General features: G+C 36.9%; 1 protein-coding gene across 1 annotated transcript in view; it reads right to left on the bottom strand.

Moving 5' to 3' along the window:
• LOC116765001 (desmocollin-1-like) overlaps positions 1-26,700 on the bottom strand; it is a 39,572-nt gene that overhangs the window by 10,087 nt on the left and 2,785 nt on the right. Inside the window, 10 exon segments of the mRNA XM_032654042.1 lie at positions 7,373-7,615; positions 7,903-8,068; positions 8,070-8,112; positions 15,003-15,147; positions 15,799-15,864; positions 15,867-16,059; positions 17,407-17,567; positions 18,951-19,095; positions 24,630-24,832; positions 26,379-26,463. Of these exon segments, the coding sequence (XP_032509933.1) occupies positions 7,373-7,615; positions 7,903-8,068; positions 8,070-8,112; positions 15,003-15,147; positions 15,799-15,864; positions 15,867-16,059; positions 17,407-17,567; positions 18,951-19,095; positions 24,630-24,832; positions 26,379-26,463 (1,450 nt within the window).

Genomic DNA, 26,700 nt, shown 5'->3' with positions numbered 1-26,700 from the left:
CAGCTCTACAACCCCTCCAATCCAACCTCCCTAAGAGTGGTTTTGAATTTGTGTTGTTTGGAACTTTAGTAGATCTTGTTTTTTGCTTGTTTCGTTTTGCTTTTGGTTGGTTGTTTTGGCTTTGTTAGGCTTGGGAAGCCTTACTTCCACTCCATCTAGAATGTCTTCTGCTTTGCTCAGGGAGCCTTCCCTACTTCCCCATGGAGGGGAAGCACTTTGAGTCTTCTGTATATGTAGCAGCTTTCATATCTGCCTCTGTAATTGGTTATCTGACCAAAGTGTTGTAATTATTTCATTTATAAATCTGTCTCCTCTGGAGTGCATTAACCTTCTATTCTTTATATACTCAAATAATTGCAGAATTCTGGGTTTGATTTATGTTTGGACAAAGAGTGTACAGTATTGTTAGTAACAAAGGTAGGAACAGCAAGAACGCGCTAGTTTGTGCAGGAGTTAAATAATTTGCTTTTGAAGGTACTGAGTTTGAGATTTCTGTGAGCCGTCAGGCTGGAATAATTAGTAAGCAATACGGATGTGGAATTCTAGAGACATCCAATCTGAAGACGCAAACTTGATCATTATCAGGATATGGATAGTTAGGGCAACTCCAAATGAAAGCCATCTATCTGTTTAACCCATTGATTCTGCTGTGGAGAGAATGGCTCTAATGTGAGGAAGACTCTGTGTGCCTTCCACCTTCCCACAGAAATGTACCAGCTGAAGATTGAAATTTACATTGTAGAAGGATGTATGTAAAATATTTAACACAGATTCATAGGAAGTATTTTTTCTTTTAGGATTGATAAGCTAAAAACACTTTCCATTGTAGTATGGACCTGAGAAGGCCATTTCAGGAGAAATGTTCAGGGGGTAATCACTGGTCAGCCTTACCTTTAAATCCTTGAAAACCTAGCAGTCTGATCTTGTTTAAGTCAGCTAACCTCTCCCAGCCTCAGTTTTCTTACTGGGAAAAGGAATAATAAACACCTAAACTTGGAAGTATGTTACTAATATTTTCAATGAGATAACACTTGTGATAGTATCCTGTAATGCTTGCACATAGTAGGTGCTCAGTAAATGTCTTCAACAAGCATTTACTGAGTTTCCTCCGTGTTCCAGACACTGTTTTAAGCACAAAGATCTCTGCCCTCATGGAGCTTACACTCAGATGTGGGGAGGGGAGAGAAAACAATGAACATAATGAAGAAACAAATTATATTGTACACCAAATGGCAACATAATCCATTTTATATTGAAAATTCATGTAGTGTAAGTAGTCATAGCCTTTAACACCTGCAGGGTCCAGGAAAGTAATCAAAATAAATAAGTTAGGTTGGTTGAAAAGAGCAGCCCTTTTTATTATTCTGCTTTTGTGAAGATAAGAGCACAAAAAATACATCTCTTTTCCTTCCTACATCTACCTTCAGAAAACAATAGTACAAGTGTCATGATAAATGGCAATTGACAGCCTTCTTATCTGAGACATAAATGGCAAAGCCTCCTAGGGCTCTGGCACTGGCAGAGACCCTGTGAAAGTCACTTGTCACTTCCAAGCAAGTGGTGGTCTTTGGGAATATGGACTCTGTGTTGCCAGACCTGCCAATTTTTCAAGCAAAGTCACAAATTTGCATTTGGGGTGAAATATCCTGATTTTTAATATAGCAGTTTATTCACAATTTTTTCAACTGTAAAAGCTTCTCCTCTCCTCCCCCAAAACCCCCCAAAATTTGCAGGCCACATATGGTTTAAGGAAGTAATCAGGTTTAAATCTCTGAAAAAAACTGAGGTTTTATTTATGGCACTTTAAAAATAAGCTTTAACTCTGCAGTATTTTGTAAAACTTGGCATGTGAAAGAGTGTGAGCCACTCAAACTACTACATAGTCCACTAACAACTTTTTTTATTGGAGTATAGTTGCTTTAGAATGTTGTGTTAGTTTCTGCTGTACAGCTAAGTGAATCAGCTATATGTACACATATATCTCTTCCCTCCCACCCCCATCCCACCCATCTATGTCATCACAGAGCACTGAGCTGACTCCCTGTGCGATACAGCAGGTTCCCACTGGCTATTTATTTTACACATGGTAGTGTATATATGTCAATCCTAATCTCCCAATTCATCCCACCCTCCCCTTCTACACCTCCCCGACCCCATCCACATGTCTGTTCTCTATGTCTCTATGTCTGCATCTCTATTCCTGCCCTGCAAATCATTATATAAGGAATAAATATTTTGCTAAGAATCTTACTGTACTGACCTGGGGCAGGAAACAGTGGTTAAGAATAAGAAACAATATTTCTCCTGCATATTTGCCCCCAGATTACCTCCTATCATTATTAAACGTCTTCCTTAGTTACAGTGCCCTGATTTTGTTCAGCTGATAAACCACATTTCTCACTCTCTCTTGCAGCTAGGGATGGACAAGTGACTAAGTTCTCCCAAGGGTATGTAGGCAGGAGTTGTTGGAGGGAGCTTCTGGAAATGCTCCCTAAAAAGAACGTCTTCCTCCTTCCTCTTTTTTTCTGCCTCAGACTCAGACGTGATAGCTGGAGTTGCATGAGCCATCTTGTGATTGTGAAGCAATTTGTACAAAGGATGGTTGAGCAGAAAAAGTGAAGGCTTCTGGGACATTGATGATATTAAGAAGCCCCTGTAGGGCTTCCCTGGTGGTGCAGTGGTTGAGAGTCCGCCTGGCGATGCAGGGGACATGGGTTCGTGTCCCGGTCCGGGAGGATCCCACATGCCGCGGAGTGGCTGGGCCTGTGAGCCATGGCCACTGAGCCTGTGCATTCAGAGCCTGTGCTCCGCAACGGGAGACGCCACAGCAGTGAAAGACCCACGTACCGAAAAAAATAAAAAATAAAAAAAAATAAAGAAGCCCCTGTAAGTCCAAGACTCTGAGCTTGTTTTACATTAGTGAAAATGAACTTTTGCCTATTTAAACCACTTTATAAGAAATTGATTCTTTACAAGAAATTGATTACATTAAGAGATAATTAAGAGGTAGAGCGAACTGGTTGTAGTTCTATGTGGGATGTTAGATGAGGGAGGGCAGAGGGGGAAGAGTCAAGGGTGATGCCCAGGGTTCTGGCTTTGGCTACTGGGCGACAATGTGCCCTGAGCAGGCAGGATCAGGTGGTTCATGATGTCTAAATAAATAAATAAGCCACTTTATTTCTGTTACCAAGTAGTCTAATACAAATCCTGAGATCATTTTTAAAATACCTTTTTATATAGCCTCTAATGTGGAAGAGCAGAATTCCAACTAAGTTAATAGGCGTGTGGAATCACCATTTGTCATACAGCAAAACCATAAAATTGTCTTCTTTGTCACCTGCTGAAACCTCCTCAACTTCCTGTGTTTGTTAAAATCACCTTTACTCATTTTGAAGTCTAGTTGAATTGGCATAAGAAATATTTTAGACTGGGATGTAATTTGTTGGATTAATTAATAGGAAAATAAATTGTATTTGCTTTTATTTACCTATATATTAACTGAAAAATGAGACCATGCCTCAAGCTATTAGAATGCAACCAAACATTGAATCCCTCAGACTTAAGGGAACACATCCATTTGATCACACAATTTATAGGGACAGAGACTGAAGCAGTGGAAATAGTATGCTAAATCTTAAAAGGTGTATTTTAAAATTAGGGAAGATGTTTTCATTGAAGTTTTTAATTTAATGCACCAATTAAATACTAAATGCCATGTGTATATATATATATATATATATATACTATTGACACACACAAAACAAACAAACAAACAAAAACTCTTGTCAAGCACAGGTGTAAGGGAGAGCACAGTGATGACTGAAACATAATCGCTGCATTGAAGAACGTCAGTTTGGCTTATAAAACCAACAAATAAAATCCTTTTTATAGTTGAGGGGATTGAAGTAAATGAGCTTCAATGACTTGTTAAAGATCATACAACAGGTTAATAGCAAAGTCCAAACTGCCTCACTCCTAGATGCATGCCTTCTGACAAAGTCAGGCTTCTGACTTCAGGGAGAACAGAAAAGAGTATTTTCAAGTGAAGAAAAGGTACACCTTTTTGACTTCCATTAAATAATTAATACTTCATTTTGCCTTGAGACTGTTTCGAGAACACAGAGGTATCTTCAAGAACAACCATTTTTGAAATCTTAGCCAAAAAAAAAATGAGTTCCCAAGGCAGATTAAGTTGATTGAATCATGACTTAAGTAAAACAATTATTTCCATCCAGTCTCTGTTATCTCCCTATATCAGATTAGACTAGCTACATTTAACAGAAAATCTAAAATTTCATTGCTTAAACACAGAAAGGTTTAGTCACTCAAGTGGACAGGTCCAGAGGCAGGAAGACCAGGGCAGGTTTGGAGGCTCCACAAAGTCACAAGTGATTTAGGCTCCTTCTATCTTGATGCTCCACCATTCTCAACTAATGGCTCATGGTTTCCAATCTGAAGCATCATAATATGGCTGCTTGAGCACCAGCCATCACATCTGTGTTCTAGAAGTCATGAAATTCAATTGAGGGATGCAAAAAACAAAATAAAACAAAACTAAAACAAACAAAAAAACCTAAAAACATCTTCCAGCTGAATCAGCTCCTTTAAAACACCTACTCAGAAATTTCATACACAGCAATTCACTTGCTTCTCATTGACCACAATCTAGGACACGTCACACTTAGTTCAAGGGATTGGGAAATACTGGTCTCTTAGTGAGGCTCATAGCCATTCTGAATGAAATCAAGGTCCATCTCTAAGAAATAGTTAGGTTAGGGGATAGTTGGTAAACAACCAGAAGTCTCTGTCACAACTGTCACAAAATATCAAGGGACATGTGTTTGTCAGTGGCAAGTGTCCCCTTGATATTTAACTTCAAGTGTATTTAATATTAAAATATAAATACCAAATTCATATTTAATTTTAATAATTATTTGTTATCTATTTAATGTTAATGACACATAAATATTAGATTAAAATATTAAGATTAAAATAACTCTGAAAATTTGCCTTCATTTCCTTCTGCCTGATTTCCCAGTCTGAAATGAAAAGAAATAATCGTGACAGAATATGGTTACTCAGTAAAACACAACTGGTTCTGACAGCTTCCTAGCCACACCTATGATATTCAAAGTCAGCTACACCCAGAAAAATAAAAGCTTAAAAACGTACATGGTGATGAACTGGCTCAGTAAGAAAAGAATACGTCAAGTCATCTATCTGCCAAAATGATCTCAGGATACTGCGAGTGCGTTGCTTAAACCATCCAGGTTATTCAGGTTGGTTTTTAAACATAATTTAGTAAATTTGTTGGATAGACCCGGACCAAAAATAATGTCAAAATGTGATTTTTTTCCCCTCAATTATGGGTTGGCAAAATATATTCACTAAGTAAAGTGGCAGTGAGTATGCCATGCACCTAAATTTGGTTACCCTATGTGCCACTGTATACCCTCCAACATATGCAACCATAAGGTACAAAGTATACAGAGAGTCAGTTACAGTTATTCAGTACAGAAGAACACAGAGTAGGGTGGGAGATTCTGCTGTGTGGGTGGACAGAAGAGATGTGGCCTTGAATTGGGGTCATCAGGTGAGACGGGACAAATTTCCTTACCATTTGGCAGCCGTAGACCTGCTGCCTGAGACTACCAGTGTACTCACTCTAATTGGCTAATTGTGTTGTTCATCTATTAGTTTTTGCAGGTTCTAACCAAGGGATCATCTATACAGTGCTTATCAAATTTCATGTACAAAGGGATCTCCTGGGACAGCTTGTTGAAAAGCAGATTCTGATTCGCTAGGTCTGGGATGGGGCCTGAATCCACTTTCTTCACCTGCTGTCAGGTGTTATGAACAGCACTGAGTAGCAAAGACCTAGTACAGAGGTGAACTTGTACACTAGGAACACCTGCAAGGCCTCCCCCACAGAGTTTTTTACTCAGTGGATCTGAGAAGAGACCCAAGAATTAGCCTTTCTGGCACATTCCCACGTGATGCTGATGCTTCTGGTCCAGGAATCATACTTCAAGAACCACTGATTTAGAATTTCATTATGGATCTCAAAGAGGTGAGAAATATGGTGGATGTAGAATAGTAACCTAGCTCTCTTACAGAACGCCTACTATGGACGAAAGGTCTTTGTGAAGTTGGATTTTAAATTTTATGTAAATGAACCATATAAATGTCATCCACTCTTTTTTTTTTTTTTTTTTTTCTGTACGTGGGCCTCTCACTGTTGTGGCCTCTCCCGCCGCCGAGCACAGGCTCCCGACGTTCAGGCTCAGCGGCCATGGCTCACGGGCCCAGCCGCTCTGCGGCATGTGGGATCTTCCCGGACCGGGGCACGAACCCGTGTCCCCTGCACTGGCAGGCGGACTCTCAACCACTGCGCCACCAGGGAAGCCCGTCATCCACTCTTAATTCCTAAGCTTTCTACATATTTTAAGAGAGACAAAGTCAAAACAAGAAAATTCTTTCATTTCCACCTTGGATTAGAGGCTTCCTTTTAGATTTTCTTGAACTACACCTGGCAGAAAATAATTCTATGTGAATTTTTGGTATGAATTCTAGGTAAAAATTCAGGTATCTCAAAGGAAGCCTTGAAATTTCCTTTTAATAATAATTCCATGTTATAGCATTTAATGGTCCTTAAACATGGACAAATAAAAACACTCCACAATTACAGGTATTCATTGTTGCACTCTGACAACTAAATTTTTAAAAATTTGAAATCTTATGTATCCTCAGACCAAATATGGAGGAAGGTCACACTTATTTTTAATTGTTTTTTTCTCTAAAGTTAGTAAATAAACAACGTCTAACTCCATAGATTGATTTTATAAAGGGCATTTTATTCCTATCAATCAAAATACTTTTAAGTAAAGATTTTAAAATAATTTGATCTATCCACATGAAATGCATATTATAAATATACTTTGCACATAACATTTCTTACACAATTATTCTATCTATATATTTGAAAGTGGTTATTATTTTATCGGTAGTGGCAAGGATTTGAGATCAAGTGTGGTTTTTATTTTTTATTTTTTTGTGATACGTGGGCCTCTCACTGTTGTGGCCTCTCCCGTTGCGGAGCACAGGCTGCAGACGCGCCGGCTCAGTGGCCATGGCTCACAGGCCCAGCCGCTCCGTGGCATGTGGGATCCTCCCGGACCGGGGCACGAGCCCGTGTCCCCTGCATCGGCAGGCGGACTCTCAACCACTGCACCACCAGGGAAGCCCCACGCAAGATTTTTAAAAGGACACATTTATCAAAGGCTATAAATGTCATTGATGTAAAGAACTGCCATATGTTTTTAAAAATATTAGATAACATTTCAGCTAACACATTCTAGATAATTATACTTACATGACAACAATGCAGAACCCAACACCATGGCAAGAATAGCCCATCTTCCAGGTATTGCATTTGATTGCCCTGCATCTCTCAGAACTTTAGTAGCCATTCTACATTCAGATGGAATTGTACAGTCACATACTCTCACTGATAACATGTGTTCTGCAGAAACGCCAAGTCTATCTTTTATTTGGAGAGGCACAGAATAATAGTTATAATCAAGATTTTGCAGTTCATGAAGAATGGCAGTTTTACCTATGTGAAAAAAAGACAGATTTTGATTTCTTGAAAAGCCAGGAAAATTAACTGACATTGCTCTATGCTTACCTATATTATTCTATATTTAATATATTATTCAAATATTATATTAAAATCGATTTGTATGTTTTCTTAAAGGTATTCAGAACAAGAGTCTAAACGTAAGTATATTATTCATTGCTTTAAAAAACAAGTAATATTTATTTATTACAATGAACTAAGGTGAAAATCTAGACCACCATCTTAAGTTCCTATTGATTAGAAGGTTTAACATAACTACATACCATCCGTTAATGTCTCTATTGTCCAAAGTTTGCTGGCAGAATTATTGAGAATGAATTGAAAAGGTGACCCATTATCAGGTCCATCTTGATCTACGGGTTTGAGAACAGCAAAATCCTTATCATGCCAACAAATTGTCACTTCTTTTCCAATTTGTGGTGAGTGATCAATTATCATCTTCCAAAAGAACTACTAATGTTCCAGTGCAAGATCTGTTATATAAGAAAAACAAAAAATAGGATATTTCTTCACTTAAAGTCTATTTTCAACAATCTCTATGATGTACAGTTGACATCTGCTTTCTACTAGTTGTCTGAACTGGAATTTCATACACTTTCCGAACCACAAATAGCATTGCTACCAGTACAAAATAGTGACATTACTCTTCCTTGGAGATTGGTAGCTGTATCAGATGGTATCTTGAGGTGCTTTTTAAAACTAAAAGGTATGAGATTATAACTAATGTCACTAAGGAATAACCAGTTAAGAAGAAAATTGATTTCTTACATCTTTCTTTAGGAAGAACATACATTCATGCTTCAAATACAAACACTTTACATTTGGTCATAGTCACTTTCTTGACTTCCTCTCCTGAGCTTTTTCTTCATCTACTCTTTGTTCAAACTTTGTAAAACTGATCATCAAACTCAGTAGGTGTGCTCCTTCCTGCATGCAGCTTTGGCACATTCTATTGCCACTGCTGGGAATACGTTTCTTTTCTCTGCCTGACAAAACCGTATTATCCTTTAAGAATCCATTCAAATATCACCTCCGCATGAAACCTGCTGTGACTTCTACAGACAATGGTAGCCACATTCTCCTTCAATTTCTCAGAACCCTTGGTTCATCTTTGGCTCACACACTGAACTGTGAACATGTTCATCCTAAGGGCTAAGTTGTATTCATCTTGAGTGCCTAGTGATCTGGGCACAGTATTTCTTGGCTAACTTAAAACTTAATGCTAACACATTGAATATAATGCACTTACTATTTTTAGACTTTGTAAAAAAATTAATTGAATAAACTGTAAAAAAGTTGCACCCCCCCCCCCCATTTAATCAATTTGCTTTTAAGAATAAGAACTGTTGGGCTTCCCTGGTGGCACAGTGGTTAAGAATCCGGCTGCCGATTCAGGGGACACGGATTCGAGCCCTGGTCTGGGAAGACCTCACAAGTCGCAGAGCAACTAAGCCCATGCGCCACAACTACTGAGCCTGAGCTCTAGAGCCCATGAGTCACAACTACTGAGTCCATGAGCCACAACTACTGAAGCCCACGTGCCTAGAGCCCATGGTCTGCAACAAGAGAAGCCACTGCAATGAGAAGCCCACGCACGGCAACGAAGAGTAGCCCCAGCTCGCCACAACCAGAGAAAGCCCGTGCGCAGCAGCAAAGAGCCAACACAGCCAAAAATAAACAAATAAAATAAATTTATTTAAAAAAAGAGAATAAGAACTGTTACTCATCTCCAGCTCTCCACTATTATTGGCCTAATGTTTCACACATAAGTCTAAATAAATATTTTTAATTAACATAACGCCCATTACTGGTGTTTAAGAGATAATGAAGTTTAAAGAACATATTCAAATTTTATAATTTGTAATAAAATTACAAACTGCTATAGATGGTAAGCTTTCAAAATTGAAATAAACAGAAAAATAACTGATGAAATTTCTCACTTTTTTTGCTTTGAATGCTAGTCTAAATTTTGGTGCATAAATATTGAATTTATCATAAAGACTACCATAAATCATGCGTAAATGTAATCTGTTTTTTCTTTTTAGGTTGAAATAACAATTAAGCCATATTGGATAGTGTATTTCAGTGAAACTTTTTCTGTTGAATAACTAAAAAATTAATTTATTCAGTGACTTTTAAATTAATCACTTACATAAGGTAACTGCAGTATATACCTATTTTATCTGAACAAGTTTTACAATATCTAGAAATTAAAGAGAGATACAGCGGGCTTCCCTGGTGGTGCAGTGATTAAGAATCCACCTGCCAATTCAAGGGACACAGGTTCAAGCCCTGGTCTGGGAAGATCTTACATGCCATGGAAAGACTAAGCCTGGGTGCCACAACTACTGAGCCCACGTGTCACAACTACTGAAGCTCGCATGCCTGGAGCCCGTGCTCTGCAGCAAGAGAAGCCACCGCAATGGTAGCCCCCACTTGCCGCAACTAGAGAAAGCCCTCACACAGCAACGAAGACCTAATGCAGCCAAAAAAAAATAAATTTATTAAAAAATAGAGATACAACTTTTATTTTAAAAATCTGCAATAGCATATAAACATTTGGGACTGCCATAAATTTGTACATAAATTTGAATACAAGTAACAACTTCAAACCCTAACAGAGAAGTGAATAATGGGAAAAAAGAAGCTTTTATTTTTTTAATTAAAAAAAAATAGTTACAGATACTACCTGTGAGTCAACATGTGTACTCTGATTTTACTTTTCAAAATTTAAGCAGAGAACTATTTCTCTTTAAGGAACAATAGAAATCACACTTTAAAAAAATCTAATAAAGAAATAGGGGGACTTCCCTGGAGGTCCAGTGGTTAATAAGGGTCCGTGCTTCCAATGCAGGGGACGCGGGTTTGATCCCTGGTTGGGGAACTAAGATTCTGCATGCCGCAGTGCAGCAAAAAAAAAAAAAAATCAACCAACATTCATCACATAAATGATTATTTTCCATCACAGTCTGTTTTAAGCATGTTGTTAAAAAGAGGAAAACTTGAAATTGTTATAATGGATAGTAGTCAAAGCCGCAGCTGAAAACAAAGTCCTAGATGCCTTCTAAAACCATAAAAGACTGATTGCAAATTTTTTTCCTTACTTCTGGGAAATAGAGCAAAAAATAAGTAGTTACTGATAATAGTTGAAGATTGTGAAAAGGTAATTGAGTGTGTATGTTTGTCTACTTCTAAATCTTATTTTAAATTAAGCACATAAGAAAATGCCAAGTATCGGTGAGTAAGGAATGTCATAATCTTGGAGCTAGAAAGTACATCTTGGGTTAACTAAGATCTAAACTTACATGTCAACAATAGGGACTCTGAAATGCAAGCGTTCCCCATTATTTAAGTTTCCAGGAACCGGAAGTTCACTGTTATGAATCAGCCCACTCCATGTACAGAACTCTTTAATTAACCACTAGAAAGTTTTCAGGTTCTTTCTTATCAAGCTATAATACACCTCCTAATCATTTCCAATTTTTTCATGGTTATTTTGGAATATATACAAAATGTTTACCTCTTCCACATGACAACCCTGAAATATTTATTTTAACAAAATTCTTCTTACAGCCAAATATAACAAAGCATTTGTAAACTTTTGAACTCAAGTTTCTATAATACATTAAATCTAATTGTTCCAGGTGCCTATTATGCACCTGAACTTGCAAAGCTCTTGGTAGTGAAATTCACAACCTGGACCTAGAGATTCACAGGGCTCTCAAACAACAGAGGAATGACAAATATCAGTACGTACACGAAGCAAACATGCCAAGATCTCTGCCAGATGCTTGGTAGAAAAGATATTTAGCAATGATAAGCGTCCTTGTATGAAAATGAGTTCAGAGTCTAGCTAGAGGAAAAGAACGTACATGAGAAACAATGAGAGCACCCCTTTGTAGAGAAGACACATCACCTGTGATAATTACGATATTATTCCCAGGGAAGGAGGGCGTAAAATGTGTTCATAGAAGAACTGAACAGGGACTTCTCTGGTGGTGCAGTGGTTAAGAGTCTGCCTGCCAGTGCAGGGGACATGGGTTCGAGCCCTGGTCTGGGAGGATCCCACATGGGGCGGAGCAGCTAAGCCTGTGTGCCACAACTACTGAGCCTGCATGCCGCAACTATTGAAGCCCGCACACCTAGAGCCCGTGCTCCGCAACAAAAGAAGCCACCGCAATGAGAAGCTCGTGCACCACAGTAAAGAGTAGCTCCCACTCACTGCCAACTAGAGAACGCCCGCGTGAAAACTGAACAAAGACTAGTGAGAGCTACCATAGAAGATGTCACTGCCATTCATTTGAAGAAGCAAAGGTACCTGAATTTCAAACAGGAGGGGCAGTCTAATTCTAGGTGGAGGGTGTATAAAACGGTGCTTTCTAGAGTGAAAGCAGGGAAACCAACCTGACTGACAAAAAAATTGACACAAAAAATACAAGGAAATCAACTGGATTCTAAGAAAGCTGGAATACCTAGATCATCATTATAAAATATTTATGAGCATCAAAACTAAACATTCATTTGGAAATATAAGTACTTACTTATATATTTGGCCCTTGGAAGCATATATTAAATGGATTAAAGTTCAAATAAACAAAATCCTTTATGACACCATACGGTCTTCCATTAACATTTATAGCACCCTTATCTTTACTTCTTGAGCACATCCAGGTTATCCATGGGGCTGAGACATAGACTCACAAAGTTTAGATTTGACATTTCATTTCTTTGTGCTATGATCACTGTATCTAAAGACATTCTTTTGTCTCCAAAAGACCAAGTTAATTTCTTGTATCTCTGTTTTCCATATTTTCCTTCTCTCCAAAAAGTACTTCATTTTTTATCACCTAGCTTCTGCATTTCTGTGAAGTTTCCTCCCTTTACCCTTTAATCTGGGTGGGCAACTCTTTAACTGATTTCCACTTCTCATGATATGTATACATTCTTTGATGGGGAAAATTTTCATACCAGGGTATCTGTGATGAGAACATAATAATCCCTCAACTGATATTGTGTGAAAATTTGACCTTGTCTTATGAATCCTAATTTTCATGGCCTAGTACTTGGAACTTAAAAGACAATCAACATTTGTGGAATAAGTGAGTAAATATAAATCCTTGTTTGACATCATAATTGTGTTCCTTAAACATTCAGATTTCACTTTTGCTTATACAGAAGCAGCAAATCACCAGGATTATAAAGGAGTGGCAATGTTAACTATATTTCTCAGTTAATGTTTTTCCCATTCTTTAGTAGATTTTTTTTCCTACTTATACTGAAAGAATTACATTCAAAGATTGTGTGAGAGGTATCAAGAGGAAAGGAAGATCATATGCACACGATTAAATAATAATATTCAAATTGAGGTTTTCTTTCAGGTTTTGAAACCTAAATATTTTTGGCTTATGGGCATAGTTCTTTCAAACTGCTTGGCCATCTCACTAATTATGATGTGCAACAGACCATTTCCATCCCAGGGTAACAGGAAGAGACCAAGGCTGAGAGAGGAAGTAAGGAAAAAACCTGAATGGGACACATGTAGATGAACTGGCTTGCCCTTCCTCTATAAATCATAAGCAGCAGTATCTTCATTAGTTTAACCTTTGTCTCTCAACAGAGAATCTATTTTTTTCATAGATGTGGCTTTTAGTGTAAAGCTATAGAAAAAAGTATGGGTATAATATATGAGAAAACATCTGTCTTTATCTTATTATCAAAATATCAAGGGGCAAAATGAATAAACATGAAACATTTCATGACTTACTTGCAACTTTTGTTTATTTCCGTGAGATTTGATATGTGTTTGTTCATACACTCGCCCATTCCTTCTAAAGAAATTCAGTGATTCTATAGAAAAAGACCACAACATTGCCGTTCCAACTCGTTTGTTTTGAACATCTAGTGTATAAAAATATGCTAACCATAAAAATAATGGAAACCATCTCGGATTAAGCAGATAGTCAAAAACATAGGCTCTGTCATAAAAGCCCAAGTTCATTCACCTTTATCATCAATGGAAATTTACCCCAAATGAGTGAGTGTGTAATTGGTGTGGTGGAATGCCATATTGTAACTTCTATTTATATTTTTTATCGTCTTCTTTTAATATCTATTTTTATGATATATACATTAGCATAGTAGTATGTATATATAAATAAACACGCTAGTAAATATATGGGAGTGGTTATGGACTGGTCTCAGCCTATCAACAACGAAGGTTGTAGCTGAACTGGCCCTTATGGTTCCTCTTATGATTGCAAGATGCCCTAAGTAATAATGATCAGGAAACATTGAAAAAAAAAAAAGTTTATTACTTACAAGTCCTGGAAATTACGTGGCACACTTGGGGCCACAGGAAACATTGAAAAAAAAAAAAGTTTATTACTTACAAGGCCTGGAAATTACGTGGCACACTTGGGGCCACAGAGCAATTGTAAATTTGTGGGGAATGGACGGGGTGGGGCAAGGGGAGTGACACCTGGGATTCTTCTTTTATTGAGGTGGAGGCTGGGGCCTTGGGTTTCACAGGCTCACTCTTAATTTAAAACACAAGAGCAGGAATTTAAAGCACAGGAAGAGATAAAACCAGCAGCCCAAATGGTGAGTTACTGAAATCAACCAAGATCTCTAAAACAAAGGAGCCTGGGGAGATGGGGTAGGGGTCAGCCTGGCTCTTGATCTAGTTCTGTGGTTAGCAATGTGTTTATTTGAGATATCAATCAAAGCTTAAGTCAGGCACTTGCATTACAAAAAGAGAAGCCAACTGACAGGGCTTACACTGCAAAGGTTCATATTCAAAAATGATTTACTGCTTGGAGGATATATTCAAAAGAGTTTTGAGATCTCTACATTAGGACGTTTGAAGGACATTTCTTCACAAAACAGGTTCTAGAATTAACCTTGGAGAATGATTGCAAACCTCAGCAAAAGACATTAAAAATCATTGTTTGACCATTTATTTAGGAAATAGGATAAATGTTTTATTCCCCAGTAAGAGAGACTCAGAACAAATCTATCTGAACCCAACTGTTGAAGGTGGGCTGAATCCCTCCAGCAAGTTCAAATCAGAATAATCTAAATCTGTACTCCTGAGAAAAATAGGGATCCTTGATGATGCCACTATGTCCATGGAAGAAGTCAAATAATATGGACCTCGAAACTGGGACTTGGGCCATTCACCACCTCCTAGTTTTGCATTAGTGATGCACTGGGACCTAAATTGGGTGTTTTCCAAGCAATTACTCAATCATAATGCAAACATTTTTGCATTAAATTTTGATCCGGAAACAAACAAATTTAAATTTAGCTCCAAGATTTCCTAAAATATGTCCTATATTTATATTTTATTTCTAGAAAATTGCACTCACCTGCATCCATTGCAATCACGGAAACATTGCGTTGGTTGTCTTTTACAAATGTTGATTTTCTATCTAGAACTTTTACAGTTTTCAAGTCACCAGTGTATTCATTAATTTCAAACCAGTTATCTTCATCTCTGTTTGTTTTATTTTTACATCTTTATTGGGGTATAATTGCTTTACAATGGTGTGTTAGTTTCTGCTTTATAACAAAGTGAATCCATTATACATATGTTCCCATATCTCTTCCCTCTTGCATCTTCCTCCCTTCCACCCTCCCTATCCCACCTCTCCAGGCGGTCACAAAGCACCCAGCTGATATCCCTGTGCTATGCAGCTGCTTCCCACTAGCTATCTACCTTACGTTTGGTAGTGTATATATGTCCATGCCTCTCTCTCGCTTTGTCACAGCTCACCATTCCCCCTCCCAGTATCCTCAAGTCCATTCTCTAGTAGGTCTGTGTCTTTATTCCTGTCTTACCCCTAGGTTCTTCATGACATTTTTCTTTTTCTTAAATTCCATATATATGTGTTAGCATACGCTATTTGTCTTTCTCTTTCTGACTTACTTCATTCTGTATGACAGACTGTAGGTCTATCCACCTCATTACAAATAGCTCAATTTCGTTTCTTTTTATGGCTTACCTTCTTATACCTAGTTTTTAGAAATCAAATGTAAATACTCAAACCAAAGAGTGGACATAATCTCAAAATCTGTCATCCTAATAATACATAGAATGTTCCCAAATTTGAAATCAATTATCATCACAATTAAAAAGAAGGAAATTTTGAAAATACATTACCTTAAGCCCTCAGCAGTGCTGCTGTCCGGATCCATTGCTTCGTATCCAAGGAGTGTTGTGCCCACGGGAGGCCATCTTTACTCTTAATAACTTTTACTGGTGGTTGGCATTCGGGGCCCTCATCATGGTCTTTAACTTTAACAGTGACAGTTGTAATGCACATAGTAGGAGTTTATGAGTTTGCTGCTTTAGAGAATTGTGCTTCGTTAAGTACACCAATTTGCAAAACCATTTGGTGATGTACTTCATAGTTCAATGACTGTTCGATAAACATACCAAAATGAGTCTCTCTCTCTCTCTATATATACATATATATAGAAGACATAACTATGATTCCAAGTTTTAGCACAAAAGGGAAAATCATTTTTATGTATAAAATGTTACCAAAAGTTGTTGCTAATGTATTAACGACGAATAATTAGCTTCCTATAGTGACAAACACTATCAAATGCAAAACTGTTGATTTTTAAGATTCAACAAATTTTTCTTCTCACTTTCCTTTGGAAAGGTCCTGCTTTCAATTTTTTTTATTATTACAAGTTTAAATACTAATAGAAATACAGAATAAGTGTTTAAATAAATTCAAATGGACTATTTCTCATTATTTTATTATTATCAAATGGGATAACAGTGATAACTAAATTAGCAAAAGTCCCTCTAAGCTAAGTATATAAAATAATTAGATACACTGTAACCAAGCAGGACCCCTATGGGGCCTTCCCAGGGCAGACTTCTCCCCCATACACTCTGCTTTAGCTCCTTTCTGTAGTACCTAGATAATAGTATCTGATGCACACTTCCTGAGTTGTTTTAAAGATGTGAAAAGCCCCCACCAAATGGAAAATGTTAACTACTTGATGACCATGAGCTCATAGCCCACAGGCCTAAGGACTGATAATGTTAACCCCTATGACACCACCCTGTTACCTCACCATCAACCAATCAGAGAATTGTGCAGGAGCTGATCACATACTCTGGGATGCCCCTCCCTCACCTTGCCTTTACAAATGGTTTGCTAAAATCCTTAGGGGAGTTTGGAATTTTTGAGCACAAGCCACCTGTTCTCCTTGTATTGGCACCTTTACAATAAAGCTGCACTTTCCTTCACTACAACCTGGTGTCAGTAGATTGGCTTTACTGCCAGCGGGAGAGCGGGCCTGAGCTTGGTTCGGTGATAAGACTACTAGGACATGAGATCTGGCTATAATGGAGCAGTTACTCTGAGTATCTGAGTCAAAAGATATAATTATATTATCTAGCAGCACCTTTTCAAAGTATGTTATATACGGATTTGTTAGTTCATGAACTGAGTAACTAGAAAGAATCTCCAAACAATAAATGATTAGAGACTAAAATCTATCAAAATAACAAAAAAAGAAAGAAAGAAATCTAGAAAAAAGTCCAAAAATATTTTTTAAAGAAATTTAAAAAGAGAAAGGAAAAATAAGTAATATTATAATTAAAGGACAGTTTCTAAAAATTTTATAAGGAACGCAAAATTTATGCATATCACTTCTAAGAAAATACTTACTGTAACTTCTTTGGGAGTTCATGATCAGTTTACACATAGTTTAGTGACTGAGAAATTAATTAAGCAATTCATTACTTCTCTATCCAGTAAAGGTGTAGTTGTGGTGATGATGTCTGGATGTACGGAGAAATGCTTTGGATTGTCTGGAATTTGCTGTAAGATTTTATATTTCAGACAAGTATGTAGAGTATCAGGTTCATCGAGGTCTATGGCAGTCACTTTTCCCACTGAAGTTCCTGTTAAATAAATCCAATACTGTCAACAACTTAAAATAGCGATATAATTGAATTACAAACAAAAATAAAATCAAGGCATTGCTGTGGCATATTCTCCCAAAAAACCCACAAGTTGACTGATTTTACAGATAAGTGGAGAAGTATCTAAATGCTCTCCCACAACTCCAAGTTCCCCTAACCTGGAAACTTCAATTAGCTGGCTACTGTGGATAACATAATTTGTGTTCTGCGTATGTGAGAACATCTACCCCACCAATGGTAGCAGAGGTTCTCAAATTCTTCCTCTCAATCCAGTTCATGGGCCATTTTTTGATCGGACCTCCTCTGTATATCTTGTTTCTTTAATACCCCACTTGATAGTGTTAAAGGAAAAGCACAGCTTTGCATATGATAACAAAGGTTTTATGCTTTTATATTTTAATAAATGTGCTGAATTGTTAATACATACAAGACAAACATTATGCAACAGTCTGAATATCAGTTGGACAAGCTTTATGGCTCAGAAATCAGATTATTGGCAATATTACTTTAGCAAACCATTTACTGTGGGAAAATAATATTAAATATGCACACAAAATAATATTAAATATGCACATAGAAACTAAGAACATATCTTGCGATTTTTGAGAATGAACTAGACTTGCTATGCCCTTTGGTTTGATGAGGCCACAATCTTGGCTGGTGAGAGCATCAAACCAGTTTAAAATTTTTTCAATTTGTTTGGGAAATAAGCTAAGTAAAGAAATGCAGGGCTTCCCTGGTGGCGCAGTGGTTGAGAGTCCACCTGCTGATGCAGGGGACGCGGGTTCGTGTCCCGGTCCAAGAAGATCCTACATGCCGCGGAGCGGCTGGGCCCGTGAGCCATGGCCGCTGAGCCTGCGCGTCCGGAGCCTGTGCTCTGCAGTGGGAGAGGCCACAGCAGTAAGAGGCCCGCGTACCGCAAAAAAAAAAAAAAAAAAAGAAATGCATACGTTGTTATAAGCCAGATCAGCATTTCCATACCATAATCTATTTCTGGGTCCTTGAAAATGTATTGCGACTTTATAAAGATTCAAATGCTCTATTGCTTTATAAATACATCTGGGACACAAATGTACATGATCAAAATAGAAAATATAAACAGCCTTTGTCTGTCATTGTGGATTAATCTAACAAAGCTAGTAACTTTGTGTATCAGTTAGCTGCTTTCTACATGTGCCTAGAAAATGAGCACAAAAAGGTTTGCCTTTGAAGAGCCTATGATCTTATAAGGCTACAAAGTTTTACGTAGAATATCCATGAAAGCCAAGCATTTAAAAATGTTTTGCGTAACTGTGCCTAAAACATTAATGAAGAATTCAACTGAAGCAAAATTCTCATGTTTTTCCTAAGATGTGAACTTACCGGTTTGGCAATTCTCAGGCACACTAAAGACAGTCACTTTGTCTTCAAAATATGAGGCATTATCGTTATCATCTTCAACTTTGAATAGTAAGGGGAGTGTGTACTCAGGTGCATAACCGTCCACAGTAGTTGCATAGGCGTAGATCTGAAAGGTAGACAAACACCATCAGCTAATTTTTGAATAACAAATTAGGCGCAAAATTAAACCTAGCGGTTGGGGAAATATGTACTATTTTAAAAAAGCATTGGCAAAGGCCTATGTAACTAAGAACTTATGCAACAGAGAGACAACACAGCAGCAGACTATGCCTGCCCTATGGCTTCAATCCTTTCTCATTATTCTCTCACCAAGTACCATGCAGTCTAGCTGAAGGAGGCTACGCTGTTCCCTGAATTAACAGCATGCAGTTCTGCTTGTTAGAATGCATGTAGACTTCCCCTAGTCATGCTAATAACAAGTATTTTTTTCTAAAGTTTATACAAAATATGATTCCAGTTATTGTTAGATTTATATACACATATAAATATCAACTATTTCTGGGTGACTCGATTGTGTTCTTTTCTCTACCTGTATTTTCTCATTTTTCTATCAGTAACATGTATTTCTTGTGTAGTAAAAATGCTAATAAAATCATATATATATATATATATATATATATATATATATTCCAAACTCTATCTCAAAATGATATATCTTGGTCCCAAATGTGAGGATTTAATGCCCTTTTTCTTTAAATACCATCAAAATATTTCTGAAGTTTTCTGGTAAATGGTTGAGTTAAACAGATTTTCTTCACTGACAGGAACAACTAAACCTGCCCAAAGTGAAGTCTGTGTTAACTCAGTTCTTCACCACAACTAGCCTTCCTGATTTCCCTACCTTAACCATTTTCTAAAATGAACCAGGATTAAAGTCTCAGGTATCTAATTCCTCCCCCTCTTTAGCCTTATATTAGTCAGTTGCCAGGTTCTAGAGATTACAGCATTTCTGTGTCTCTGTCATTCACTTCTCTTTTCTATTCTCAATGCCATTATCCTCATGTGACTCCAAATGTATCCTATCAACTTTCATATTGTATCCTACACACATGTCCTACCAACTTTCCTACAGTTGTCCTAACTGACCTTCTCCAAACCATGTAGCCCTCAGGAGTCAGATTCATTTCCACAAAGCACAATTTTAATCATGATATTAGCTAATCAGACTTTTCAGTGATCTTCCTATCATCTACCAGAGTAACACAAAATCCTCACTGTTGTGTGGAAAGGAAACATTTCATCTTCACATGCTAACCTGGAGGGGAAGAAATTTCCACTCCAATCTCTAGGACAGAAGGTTTTGAAATAACCATTCATGTTCTCTCTGTTCCCTTTTTCACTTTTCCCCAAACAACCTCCAGCTGGGCTTTTTCAGTAATAAAACTTACACTTTGATTTCTGTCAGTCTGATCCCTGTATCTTAATAAATTCTGCACTCAGGGATACAGGGGTGTATTGTCACCACTTCACCACCACCACCATCACCACTACCACCACACTATTCAGCCTTCCTATCAATCTCTCCCTCTCCCCTCATATTTGATGTAATTTTTTCTTTCTTTAACTGCTGTCATTTTGAGAGTTTTGGCTAGAGAAAACTATGTAATTGTTTTATGTCCCTATTAGTTTCCAACTGTCCTCAGGGGTGAAGCCTGAGACTTAGGATATTTGTGTGACTGAAGCACCTAACACAGTGCCTTACATTGGGTAATTCACCAATAAATAGCTTGTGGCGTTCAATTCCATCCATCTTTTTTTTCTTAGGAAAAATAAACCAAAAGGGACTCATCTTATTGAGAACTCATTTTTCATCTTATTGAGAACTCATCTTATTGAGAACTGTAAAAACTGTTGTAAATATTCTATGGGACCACTTGTAATGAATTCTTCTACTTCATCACGTTGGTATTAAAACATCTCCCTATCTAACCCAAGTCCATCCTGCTGTAATTTACACTAATTTTTGCTAGCTTTTCTCTTCAATGGAAATGATCATCTACTTCTCGCTGTATAATCACTTGTAGTTTAAAATAGGTCCTGATGCTCAACTACAAATAAATATCATTATTTATTCCACATTCCACTGATTTCCAGATGTAGTGATTTTGTTTCTGGTACTATTTCGGGTACTAGTTTGATATTTTACTATTAATGTGCTGAGCATCTCCAAAATAAATAAAAATTCAAATAATTATTGTAAAGATGATTTAAACTAGAAATGCAGCCGAACTTTAAACCACAGCCTGGATCCCTAGGAGAATCCACTAATATTCATATGATAAAGGAACTAATTATAAATATTTTCATAATTAGTCACTAAAGCAGCAGTTTCAGAAAGCTCAGTACAACTAATGGTTTTGCAGTCTAGCTCCCATTATTCTATATGAAAAGCAATAATAATATATTTAAATATTGTTACAATATCTATAAATAGAATACTATAGTAGAATTAGTCATATTTTTAGCTAAGTTAGAAGAGTATTATTTAAATTTCTTGTGTCTACTATTGTGATATTTCTCCCTTGAATTCTTCTGTAGCTTGAAGAACCTCATCTCTTTTAGCCCTTTTGCCCTATAATTTGCCTTTATCTCTGTAATTGCTCTCATCTTTGGGAATGTGTAAACAGTTGTCAACAGAAGTTGGGGCTTGAATTTACCCTTGTAGAGAGGGGTATTGAGTGTAGACGGGGCAGAGGAAGGGAGAGAGCAGTGATACCAAAGCTGAGTGTGTACAGAATGTAACTAGCAACATGAATTTAAAGACAATGGATAGACTTGTGTATCTGGAAAAGAAATCATATGTTACAAGATAGTAAGGCTCTGGCTGGATAGGTAAGAAGGGACCAGATTGAGCTGATTTTTTCCCTATAAACTTATAAAAGGTACAGACTCTCCTCAACATTCAAAGAGGAAGAGTGTTTGTAGCTGCTTTCTTTCATAAAATAACTTATTATTATTGAATTATTGAAGAAAAGTCACTTCTTATACAACTCTTCTTTAAAAAACTTGCAAAAAGGCCTTATATAAATCCCTAAAAGACTAGATGCATTGAATGGTTTAAAACAAATTCCTTCAACTGCAATAATGGTGTGACTCATCCAGAAAAATCTTTACCCGTCAAAATTAAACAATACAACATGGGGCAATAGAGCAAATGAGAGCACAGTAATGATATGTATTGAATTAGACCCTGTTCCCAATAATCAAGGAAATCTAATTATTTCGAACAACAATAATTTATTAACACTTAACATTCAAATAGGTTAGATAAAAGCAAAGAATTGGAAAATCCCATCAAAAGCCCCAGTCTTGAGGACAAAATTCTGGAATATGTGCATTATTTGATCTCTGCCATTAGAATATTTTTAGAGAGCTTTACTGTTTATATGGTGATTTTGCCAGCATTATGGCATTTAATGATCACAACAGCTCTGAGGTAGATAAGACAACAATTAGCAGCCCATAACACAAAGAAGAAAACAGATTTTTGAAGCTGTGACTTGTCCAAGACTAAAAGCAAAAGTGGCAGATACTGAAGATCCACTAATTTCCAGAGAAATAAGCTTTCCAGTAAAAAACAGTATATGAAACTGATTTGATAGAAAAGCAAAGACGTACTATTTTAATTTTAACCTCTACGTTGACAGAGAAGGCTTCTATTCCACATTGTCTCAAGAGATTTTACAACTTGCACCATGTTTACATCTGGTTGTTATACTTTATGAATTTTGTTGATTTGCAGTTGGTGTTTCTTATTAATGTCAATTCAATCTTAAGCATGTTAATGGAAACTAGAGAAACACAAGTAATTCTGAAGGAAAATTACTCAAAAGACCAACTTTGGGCAAAAATTCCAAACTATTTTATTCCTTTGTCCTTTAAAAGATGTCAAAAAATAGTGAAGTAACTTTTTAATTTTGTTTTATTTTATTTTATTTTATTTTAGGCCACACCATATGGCTCTTGGGATCTTAGTTCTCTGACCATATATATCCCCTCAGCAGCGAAAGTGCAGAGTCCTAACCACTGGACCGCCAGGGAATTCCCAGTAACTTATCTAAATTATAAACTATTCTCTTTCCCTTCCCTCTTGCAATGATCTTAATAAGAAGCCAAAAGAGACAGCAGATTGACCAGTGAGAAGCAGCTAAAGACCTCAGAAATCCATAAACAGTATGTTATCAGCAGAATAAGAAATGAAGTGTACATCACAACGTACAGAGTAGGCAGCTTTTTATTTCTCCACAAGAATGACTGCTAGTGTTAGAGCTTTTCTTCCTATGAAGAAGCTATAAAAGCAGCAGAGAACTTATATATTTACATGCGCGTGTATGTAAATATACATATTTATCAATTATTTATTTGGCTTTTTGATAAAAAGGTCAAAATGTTTAAAGTGAAGAAATATAGCATTGCTTATCATTCTAGATACTATGATTTTCACATACATAGTAACGTGAAGAAAATAAGTAACGATTGTATATAACAATATCATGGATAATGCCCAATTTCTGTTTTTCATAAGTTCTGTTTTTTATTAATAGGACACACACACACACACACACACACACACACACACGGAGTAAGAACCAGTTTCACCTATTTCCTGATTTAATCACTTGTCACTTAACCAACCAGAACTTTATAGGGTTTTGGTGAAAGATGCTATCTTGAGAAATATTGACCTGCCTAAAAAGAGATAATCCACTAACAAATATTAAAGAATTGATTTTATTCCACTAGAAGCGGGACGATGAAAATTTGTTAAAATACTAGCTACTGTGCAAAGCATTTGTATACCTATATAAAGACACATAGGTCAGCGTGTGTTCCAGCATATTTTATTTTATGTGATATGGAGACTCTTTACAATTTGGACATAAAATAATATTTTGTAAGCCTTATTCTAAATGTATAACAAATGTAAAGTACATGTAATATGTAAGCATATTCTAAATTTGATGAAGACTTCTTGTAATCAAAACAAATTTAGCTGGGAAAGTCTCTTATAAATCGAATCCCTTATTAATAAATCATCTCATAAGACCAGATTCATTGTGCAGAGTTTGCTTAAAATGAGATTTACGTGAATTCCAGTAACCTTCTCCCTTCCCACTCTCTGGTTACCACCACTCACTGCAAGAAGACGAGCTTAGAGTCAGAACATTCAAACCAATCTGGTGGACTGGCCCTACTGCATTCTCTGAAGAAAGGGACCTCATAGAATGTTCTATTGAGATGGGAATAAACTGTAGATGGTCTCATCTCCTCTTTAAAGAGAGACTCAAATCCATAGTTACTTGGGAGAAAGCCACTCAGGGTGGAGCACCACATCTCCAGCCAGAATCAATCTTCACTGACCCACCTCGCCTTGTTCTGCAGGTAGGTCATTCTTATTGCCACACCTGAAAACATCTGATATTCTGACTTTGCTCCCTGGCTACTGCGTTGTTCATTTTTACACCAGTTGTAAATAGCCCTATTATTCCTTAAAACCGTCTAGTCTTTATGTATGTTAATTATAAGTGGAATAGACAAACAAGTGAGCATCCAAGAGCAATAATTTTAGCACAGAAGGAAATAGATGAGATGAAGGGCTCTTGTGAGAAGATTGTTGTGCTTAAGTCTTGCCTAATATACCTTCCTTCCTCCTGCTTCCAGTATAATTTCTATCTCCTTCTGTTCCTGTCTCTGAGTGTCTGAAAGCAAAATGGAAAAACTCTTCTTTTCAGAAGACAAAATGAGGTTATGTGTTGTGTAAGTGGAGCCATCTTCTAGAATTCTGAAGTCAGGATCACTTGACTGAAATAGGCTTGCCGACTGGAGACACTCCTTCAGATTCACTGCAGGGAAGAAATTTCACTGTAATTTGTAAAGTGAAACAAGAATAGAACAAGTTTTACAGGAATGACAACCTCCAGTTAGTGCATGAGAAGCAAAAAGGGGGAGGTTACGCTTGGAATGTGTGGAATAATTACTATTCTAAAACTTAGAGGCCATAAAAATTAAGTAATTAAATTGATGGAGTCACCGTTTCCACTGCTTTCATCATTTAAATATTTTTAATGTCACTGGATTTATTGTTTCCACTTTAACTCGTGTATATGTACAAATGTGTTGTTTTCTATTATATGTAGTAAACTGTATGATGTCAGATTTTGAACTTGTTTGCAATAATCTGTGATAGTTAAAACTATCTTGCAAAAAATAAGAAAACTGGTCTATACTTAAGTAATATTTCTCAGTAATACTGCAAGTACTAATTCCATAAAACCTTTTGGAGGCTTAATAAACCCCAAGCTTAATAATGCTTAGTGGTTGTATCAAAATATTTCCTTTACTGATTCATATTTAATATATTTACCATATTTACTATGTGTCTTTAGAGTATAGACTGTGTACCATTTAAGTGCTTTTAAAAGATATAAGGAGGGGCTTCCCTGGTGGCGCAGTGGTTGAGAGTCTGTCTGCCAATGCAGGGGACACGGGTTTGAGCCCTGGTCTGGGAGGATCCCACATGCCCAGTTGACATGCCCACATGTCAACTGGGCCCGTGAGCCACAACTACTGAGCCTGCGCGTCTGGAGCCTGTGCTCCGTAACGAGAGGCCGCGACAGTGAGAGGCCCGCACACCACGATGAAGAGTGGCCCCTGCTCGCCACAGCTGGAGAAAGCCCTCACACAGAAACAAAGACCCAACACAGCCAAAAATAATAATTAAAAAAAAAAAAAAGAAAAAAGATATAAGGGATTAATTCAAAACCTCAAAGCACTGGGCAAAGTATATAGAAGTATACCACTTCTGTATACAAGGTGTGTTTTTCTCGATGTAAACTTAAGGCTAATGAAAAACACTGATGAAAGGAATGTTACCCCTGGACTCAGGACAACCAACCCATGCCTCAGGTATGGCTGTGATAGTAAGACTACTTAAATTTTTTTTTGACTTTCTGAAGCTATTCTGTGAAATAGATCACATAAATTCTTGATGGGTACTTGGTCATTGTAATCAAACTCAAGCATAAATTTTATTTTGGGACATTTCAACTTTGACACATCTGTTTTATATGTAATCAATTAAAGAATGTTGGAAGCAGATCAGTCATAGGAAACTAAAACATGATTCTGGTTTTGGTGCCTCTTTTTGTTTGTACTAAACTAAGATAATTTAGTCCTCTGATGTTTGCTAATTTTTCTGGCAAGAAAAGTGTACAGCTAACTTGGTACTTTGTTTCTAACCACTACCAAAAAACAAGTAGTTTATCTTTCATTTCATGTCGAGTTTTAATGCAAGTAGCTACCATATGGCTTTTATCCCAAACTTTACAAGAGCAGCTGGAAGCTAAATGTAGTAGTTAAAACTACGAAATTCGTAACATGGTTTCTCACCTTTGCCTACAAGTGCTTCAGCCTGAAGATGAGAAGGAACTTGAAGAGAAATATTCTGACAAGCACTGCAAAATAATATTAAAACCTCAAAAGAAGGAAAAAAATCAGGAATTACATTTGATCACAAACTTTTGCATTACAGTTTTGTCTTATTGATAAAAGTATTGTCAATTCAGAAACAAATTAATCTTCCAATCCCTCAATACTTTTTGTATAAATTTTAAAAGGGAACAGCAAAGAAAGTGGCTTTAGGGACACAACAGTCATTTAGTATCAATGAAAAAATTAAAATGAATAGAGATCTTAGAACCAGAATTCTATT

Source organism: Phocoena sinus, chromosome 14 (assembly GCF_008692025.1).
Source record: "Phocoena sinus isolate mPhoSin1 chromosome 14, mPhoSin1.pri, whole genome shotgun sequence".
Taxonomy (NCBI): Eukaryota; Metazoa; Chordata; class Mammalia; order Artiodactyla; family Phocoenidae; genus Phocoena; species Phocoena sinus.
Note: the sequence above shows the minus strand (reverse complement) of the source record. Positions and strands in the feature narration are given on the sequence as shown.